The following is an 8522-nucleotide window of genomic DNA, read 5'->3' as shown; positions in this document are numbered from 1 at the left end:
TCCAGTTTTAGTAAAAAGTGATGCAAATTATTGGTTGAAATAAAAGGATTAATAAATGGAATAGTTTTGACTGCTGAATGCTTGGTCTCCAAAGTAAAGGTCAAACAAAGTTGACGTCCATTGGATTCTATGATGGATGACATATATTACCCCGTAACATGATTACTAAGCATAACAGATGCTGCAAACTATTCCTTTTTAAAATGCTATTAACAAATAATTTGCATCATTTTTTTTTTTACCAAACTTGGCGCAATTTTAACGTTTGACCCTTGTACAAGCTGAAACTGACCTTTGTCACCATGATTTTACCCCATAACTCCAGAACATAGATAGTCCAAACTATACCATTTTGGAATCATGATCAGACAAAAAATGTGGTATTTTCAACATGATTGGAGCATTTTTAAATTTTGATCCCTGTGTAACTCTTTATTGACCCCTGTAGCTCTTTAAAGGTCAGCTCCAGGATGGCTCCATATCTGAAAATAAACATTAGTTAACTTAGAATATGTGTGCCAAATTCCATGCTTTTATGGAAATTTTAGCTAAGTTGCACCACTATGGGACATGGTGAGAAGTTTGAATATCAGAGGGACTTGAAGTACACCCGCTACTTCTTCGCATCAAAAGGAGTTTTGCATCAAGCATTGAGAAATACAAAGTGTATGATACTGTGTGTTACTCATACAGCTGTATGATTAAATCTGTCTGCAGAAGGCAGTTCTCATAAAGTGAGTGACTGCAAGAACTAGAGTAGTGAGGGAAGCCACCAAGACACCCATGACAACTCTTAAGGAGCTATTGGCTCTTGTGGCAGTGATTGGAGAAAGTGTTCATAGCGCAACTTTGTTGGTTGCATACATGCAACAAATTCATGGTGAAGTGGTAGAATCTAGGCTCTGAATGCCCATTTGCCTTGGGGAAAACTAGGTGAAATTTGACATTTTAAAGAAAATCACTGACAAGCATCTTGATTTCAACCCCATTTTGGTAGTGTGCAGAAGCACAATTTCAAAAATTGTATCACTGTCCAGCTACTTATAGCCGTTACTGTAGTTATACCACACAACCTTACACGGAACATTATAAATCGGTATGTTATTTGGTTCTTCCACTTCAGGAATGATCATTTAAGGTGGAACCCAAAACTAGAAACACTGAAATACCCATTCTGCTGAGAATGAACAGCTTGACAAAAATAAATAAATTCTGGTTTGAATCCCTGCTTGTGATGTCTTCACAGCCTCAGCAGAGTAAGAAAAAAGTACAGAAGAACACAGAGAAACAGGTTTTCATACACAGCAGGTTACATGAATTTGCAGAGATGCACATACATGCACTGATGTGTGTTAACAATCGAAAACATGGAGTAACATGGAGTTCGATGCATTGTTTTGTTTCTATCCTGAGTGCTGCAAGAACACATTACTGAACGTGTGTGTGTGAGAGATGCGATGAATAAGATGGGTCAATATGCTCACTCCAGGAACTCTGAACCCTGCTGTATGTGTGCTTGTCTTTGTTGGTGGGTGAATCATGCTCTGACTGTTTTCCTGTTTGTAGGGAGAGACGTGCATGCATGTGTGTGTATTGTCTGTGATATAATAGATCAAATGATCCTGTGACCTGCAGCACACAGCCGCAGGATAAAAACACAAACCTGTGAGTGCTTTGTGCTATTGATTTTGGAAGAAGCTGACAATTACTGTTCTGCTTTATATATGCCAGGTTGCATTTCATTTTTTTGTTTCTTTTTTCTTTTTTTTGACAAGATGTACATGTTATTCTTTGTAGCAAAGAACCTTTGACAAGAACAAACAAAAACCTGTACTGTTTAGTAGGTAAATCTCTGTATTAAAAGCCAAGTGGTCTCTGTGTACATGTATGCGTCTGTGTAATTCAATCACGGAAAAACTGAGGGGAGCCAACATTTGCCGTTTGGTATGCTTATGTATTTTGGGTCAAGGATGAAAATGGAAAGTTGATAGGACAAATGTTTTTGGAGAAATTAGGGATATTAGATAACAGTGAACAATGGATGTTGATAATTAAATTCTGGACTCACACACATTCCATCAGGGGGCAGTGAATCATCTATATATTAAAAGCCCCGTGGCCTGTGTGTGTGTGTGACCTCCGTCACGGAGAAACTGGGGAGATTTATTGTGTTTTTTTTTTTTTTTTGTATTTTTTGTCAAGGATGAACTCAACTAAGACGGAAAGTTGATAGGACTAATGTTTTTGGAGAAATTCTAGGGATATTAGGGCACAGTGTACAATGGACATTGATATCACCATTAATCAGTCCCTGGTAAGCAGACAAGCTCTGAACAAAGGAAATATCAACCTTACCTTTTGTAAAACAACAAAATGTGACAAATAAATGCAATTATTCACAATTTTCTCATTTTAATTTCCTGCACTTTCAGTTAAGATCATTATAGAAACTTTGCATAATTTATTACCACCGTTTTAAAATGTCAGTTACCTATTTTATAAACACTACCCAATGTAGTACCCATGGATCCCAAAGATAACATGTGACCTTTTTATTTAATGCACCAAACCACTCATTTTGATGTTTGAGTCTGAAATCGGATATACATAGAGATTAGATTATATTAGCTAGAACTTTATTGATCCCTTGGGAAGACTCCGTCAGGGAAATTGGGGTTATAGCAGCACACAGGGTAAGAAGCATGCAGTATTAAAAGTGAAAGTTAAAAAACAGTTTGCAAATATGAATATAAATAGCAGGCATTCTGATCACTACTGGTTTACTTCTACTATACTACTGTTCCTCTCCTTCCTGTCCTCTGTCTTCCTGTTACTCCTCCTCCCCTGAGTGAGGAGTTGTACAGTCTGATGGTCTGAGGAACAAAGGAGTTTTTCCCAGTCTGTTGGTCCTGCATTTGTACTACATTTTTGGGTATGATTTTGTCAAGTTCAAAGCATTTTTACCAGCCTTGCCTCGGTTAGTGGCTTCAGTTCATTCTAGAACACTGTTAAAATAATATTACTAAACACAGAAGAAATCAATCAAATGCTTCCTACAGTGATGCACTATATTCCAAGCTGCCCCTCTGAGCAGATTTTTGAACTGGTTGAACAAATTTTGATTTTGCTTCCAATTATTTTTAACTTATAAATCAAGGTGAAATCTAGATTTCCCATTGGCTGAACTGGTAGAGCATTTGTCTTGTGAGAGAGAGGCCTGGTGTTTGAATCTCACTGGAAGCCACAGGAATATATTGCTTTGTTACATATAAAAAGCCATTTTCCTTGCACTGCAAAAAAAAAACAACAACAAACAAACCTGAAACTCCAGAACGTACCTTAACAAAAATTACGTGTTGTGCGTACGGTCTTGTGAATGATGAGTGGTAGACGGTACATATCACTCCATTTTTCAATAAACATACATTTTCATCACCTTCAGGGTTATAGGTTATATTTGTTACTTCAATCTGGTCACAAAGCAGACGGCTCTGCAGGATAACAGTTGGATTAGCAGTATGTAGGTCTGGGTATTGTATTTGAGTACTTTTATGGCATACGAGGTCTGTCCGTAAAGTATCGTACCTTTTTATTTTTTTCAAAAACTATATGGATTTCATTCATATGTTTTTACGTCAGACATGCTTGAACCCTCGTGCGCATGCGTGAGTTTTTCCACGCCTGTCGGTGACGTCATTCACCTGTGAGCACGCCTTGTGGAAGGAGTGGTCCCGCCCCCTCGTCGGATTTTCATTGTCTGGAAATGGCGGAATGAAAAGGACTTTTTTTCCATCAGACTTTTTTCAGAAGCTGTTAGAGACTGGCACCTGGAAACCATTCGAAAAATTTATCTGGCTTTCAGTGAAAATTTTACGGGCTTCACAGAGAATAAGGACTTTAACTACAGGTTTAAGGACCCCTTTAAAGGACGGTCGGTGCGCCGAGCTGCGACGATGCGGCACAAACCACTGGATCATTTCTAAGCTGATGGCTCTGTGGATACGAGACCGTCGTGTGCTCTTTCTCTGGTTATCACAAGACCTGGACATCAGCCATTTTCCGGCAGATTTCACTTTTAACGAGATTTTGTCATGTAAAGCCGCGTGGAGGCTTCGCGCGTCACGACCGATTCGCTGATGATGCGAGACAAAGGAACACCTCCGTTTCGGAGTGTTAGAGGACAAGTTGGGACATGTCTATCTCGGCTTTCAGTGCTTACCAGCCCAGTGAGTATAAAAGAACTTGTGGAGAGCTGGACATGAACTTGTGGAGAGCTGGAATGACGTCACCGACAGGCGTGGAAAAACTCATGCATGCGCACGAGGGTTCAAGCATGTCTGACGTAAAAACATATGAATGAAATCCATATAGTTTTTGAAAAAAATAAAAAGGTACGATACTTTACGGACAGACCTCGTAGAATGAAATGCTCAATCATGAGTTAAGTACTGAAAAATTCAGTCTGTAAATCTCATCAACTGAAATACCATGTAAGCACACAAGCAGGCTTGAACTAAGATTCAAGAATGCTGGTGATTGGCTGCTTAAAGTAATGTTATGCAAACCCATCATAGACACATGAACCACCATTACAACAGAGTACAGAGGGAAAACGGCAGCTTGCGTTGATGTCCAAATACTTATGAACCTAACTATGTGGAAAGGCAAAGGCTATACGCCCAACCGTTGGGCAGATAAATATGTCTTACCTTATTCGCCCAACCGTTGACAAGATACAGTAGTGTTCAGAATAATAGTAGTGTTATGTGACTGAAAAGATTAATCCAGGTTTTGAGTATGTTTCTTATTGTTACATGGGAAACAAGGTACCAGTAGATTCTCACAAATCCAACAAGACCAAGCATTCATGATATGCACACTCCTATGGCTATGAAATTGGGATATTAAAAAAGGGGGGGTGTTCACAATAATAGTGGCATCTGCTGTTGACGCTACAAACTCAAAACTATTATGTTCAAACTGCTTTTTTAGCAATCCTGTGAATCACTAAACTAGTATTTAGTTGTATAACCACAGTTTTTCATGATTTCTTTACATCTGCGAGGCATTAATTTTGTTAGTTTGGAACCAAGATTTTGCTCGTTTACTAGTGTGCTTGGGGTCATTGTCTTGTTGAAACACCCATTTCAAGGGCATGTCCTCTTCAGCATAAGGAATTTAGGAATTTACTTTATTTTCAGGAAATGCTTCTGGGCAGCATTAGCATGGCTAAAAAACGTCATGCAATTTACACACTAAATAATCACTGACTGACCTCATGTGCTGTCAATGTGCGTGCTGCCTCTCATGCCACATTCCAGATTCAGTGTCAACTCAACATTTGGCATTTCCTGGTTCAGTGTGACTGTGTACTGAATTCCCGCAAGATCTCCTCCATTCACATATCTCCTCTTTCTCTTTTTTAAAATTTTCTTTAAAAAAAAATTGAGACAAACAAAAAGTTACACTAAAACCTTACAGAGGATAAACAGCAGTGCAAAACATCTTAATGAAAAACAGGTAAATATCCTCTGCTGTAGCTCCAGGAAGTTTTCAACATTTGACATTTCCTGTTTCACTTAGCCCGACAACTGGTCCAGCTATGAATTGGACCGGATACTGGCCTCCATTTTGGAGTGATATTTCCCAATCCCAAACAACCAATAGCAGAGTAGCGCTCGCGCCCCATCAAAGTGAGGCTGACGTCAGCGTCTCGGCCGCCAACCAATCACAGGCTAGGAGAGAGAGGCCAGTATATTGTCTGGCTATGTTTCATTGTGGACTCAAAATGTGGCACTTCCTGTTTGTAACATAGTGTACCACAGTGTAACCAATAGTTACTTTTCTTAAGTACTTTTAGTACATAAGTATTTTAAGTACTCAACCTTAAAAATAACCAAGTTAGATTACTAGTAACTATTAGTTACATTCAGCAGCTGCCAACAAGTTGTCTGCAGCTGCTAATTAAGTAACTGTATAAACTGTATGTAACTGTCAAAAGTAACTAATAAAGTAACTTTTCAAAGTAATTGTGGCAACACTGCATATGTGCTCTGAAAATGGAGCACTATGTATGAAAACGGTCACAATTCCTAAACGTTTAACGTGATATTTTTGTTATACCCTTTCAATTAAAGTTGAAAGTAAATTAAAAGCAGATGTCACGGGGGGTTGGAGCCTATCCCAGCAGCCATTGGGCGTGAGGCGGGTACACCCTGGACAGCACGCCAGTCTGTCACAGGGGTAAAATCAGATCTTGATTGTATAATTTCAGCAAACTTGTGGAGGTCTAGAGGCACAACGACACAAATTGCACCACTGTCCAAATACTTATGAACCTGACTAGTACAAAATAAGAGCATTAAAAAACAACATTGCAATGCAAAAATGAGTCTCAATTCCTGAGTTGTAAAAAAATAATGCTACAATCTCTTTGGTCAGTCTTCTCTCGTGGGTGTGGGGAATTTAGAAAGCAGTTTTTTGTTGTTTTTTTTTAACATTTTGGGTACAGAACCCTGACAGTCTTCCCATCAGCCTTCTTGGTGTCCAGCCATTTCCAGCACAGGAAAATTGTGGTGACGCCATTGGCTGTATTGGTGACTTCCACACGGTTCAGCAGCCAGCCAGGGTTGATACCCGTGTTGTCGTGCTCCACCCGAACCTTCTGCAGGTCTCCCATATCCAGCATTTCCAGGAGGAAACGATCCGTCTGCTCACGTTCAAACAGATTACGAAACCTTTGCCTCAGCTGGCGGCGGCCCGAATCTCCATTGGAGCCGTATACGGTGATGAAAACGTTGGCGTCTGTGCCTGCACCCTTCTCATCACCTGTTATAATGATGATCTCGTACTTGACGGGCACCAAACTTCGAGCTTTACTGGCAAAGCTCTCAATGGCCTTTGTGCACTCGAAGGTCAGGAATTCATCCCTCTTTGGGGACAGAGCGATGAGTGCATTACAGCTGAAGACGTACCTGCAGTTATTTTGAGAGACAAGTATCCGCCGGTAAAACTCCAGTATACATTATGACTTATGAAGGCATTGCTGTATATGTTGATTGTAAATATGAAAGGACAAGTTCACATTTTTAAAACGTAGTCATATTAAAATATTGTTAGCAATCAAGCCGCTGCATGCTTCAGTTGCATTGTATGAGAGAAAAAAATATTGCTGAAAAGGAAATCCACATGTATTAATTTGTATATTAAGGAACCTGCGCTAGAATTCTAAATGAACTACAAACTATGTATTTCCGACTATTAACATTTCCGCAGCCACAGCACTCCCAGACAAAAAAAAAAACAAAAATTATGTAACAGAAAATAAATGTAACGTTTTGGGCAGACGCCCTTCGTCAGACAGCATGTTCCATATCACACATCTGTCTAAATATTGACCTGATTGCCCACAGCTGAAGACTAATCAAACAAATTAAAAACATCTGATCCTATTATCTGATGCAAACATCCTCACAAATTAATAAGAGCAATCAGATAAATAAACGCCAAAGCCGACAAAGACATCAAACAAAAGGAAACAAAGACACTAATGCAGAACACATGTTACTAAAACAGAATACAAAACAGTACAAAATAACAAAAATAATGGCAAAAGTACAAACCAGACAACCAATACATCATAAAACTATTTTATGGTTTAAAAAAAAAAAAACGGTCTCAGATCAAAATCCTCAGGACTTTTATCATGATTACAAGCATGGATCCAAAATTCGTAATCATGATAACAAAAGTCCTGTGGCTGTGCATTTTTATGTGAAAAATCATACTGTGAGTTCACTCAGATACTTGGGCATTGAGGATGTACAACTTAATAATCATGGTGGAGATCTTAATTTGCTTTTGAAAAGAGAAGCCTTTTGGATTTATACTCTTAGTACACCCAGGGGTTTAAATGAGGATTTCGATCTGAGACCGTTTTTGTAATTTTTTTTTTAACCATGAAGTAGTTTTATGATGTATTGGTTGTCTGGTTTGTACTTTTGCCATTATTTTGGTTATTTTGTACTGTTCTGTATTCTATTTTATTAACATGTGTTCTGCGTTAGTGTCTTTGTCTGTTTCCTTTTGTTTGATGTCTTTGTCAGCTTTGGCGTTTATTTATCTGATTGCTCTTATTAATTTGTGAGGATGTTTGCATCAGATAATAGGATCAGATGTTTTTAATTTGTTTGATTAGTCTTCAGCTGTGGGCAATCATGTCTATATTTAAACAGGTGTGTGATATGGAACATGCTGTCTGACAAAGGGCGTCTGCCCGAAACGTTACATTTATTTTCTGTTAAATAAAATTTTTTTTTTGTCTGGGAGTGCTGTGGCTGTGCGGATCATTTGTTTTTTTCTCTGTGATATTTTTTTTGGTCCTGCACGCCTCTTTATGTGTTTTGGATGTGCATGTCTCCATTGTATCGACTATTGACATTTGACAGTACTGAATGTATTTTTGCATTTTATGATTCCTCACAACATGTATTGCTGAGGATATTACTACATTTGTAGGAACT

General features: G+C 38.7%; 1 protein-coding gene across 1 annotated transcript in view; it reads right to left on the bottom strand.

Moving 5' to 3' along the window:
• Positions 1 to 6304: 6304 nt before the first annotated feature.
• The window catches only part of LOC117530054 (lipoxygenase homology domain-containing protein 1-like), a 138566-nt gene continuing 136348 nt past the window's right edge, over positions 6305 to 8522 (bottom strand). The window contains 1 exon segment of the mRNA XM_034192988.1: positions 6305 to 6974. Coding sequence (XP_034048879.1) covers positions 6494 to 6974 — 481 coding nt within the window. The 3' untranslated portion in view covers positions 6305 to 6493.

Source organism: Thalassophryne amazonica, chromosome 17 (assembly GCF_902500255.1).
Source record: "Thalassophryne amazonica chromosome 17, fThaAma1.1, whole genome shotgun sequence".
NCBI lineage: Eukaryota > Metazoa > Chordata > Actinopteri > Batrachoidiformes > Batrachoididae > Thalassophryne > Thalassophryne amazonica.
Note: the sequence above shows the minus strand (reverse complement) of the source record. Positions and strands in the feature narration are given on the sequence as shown.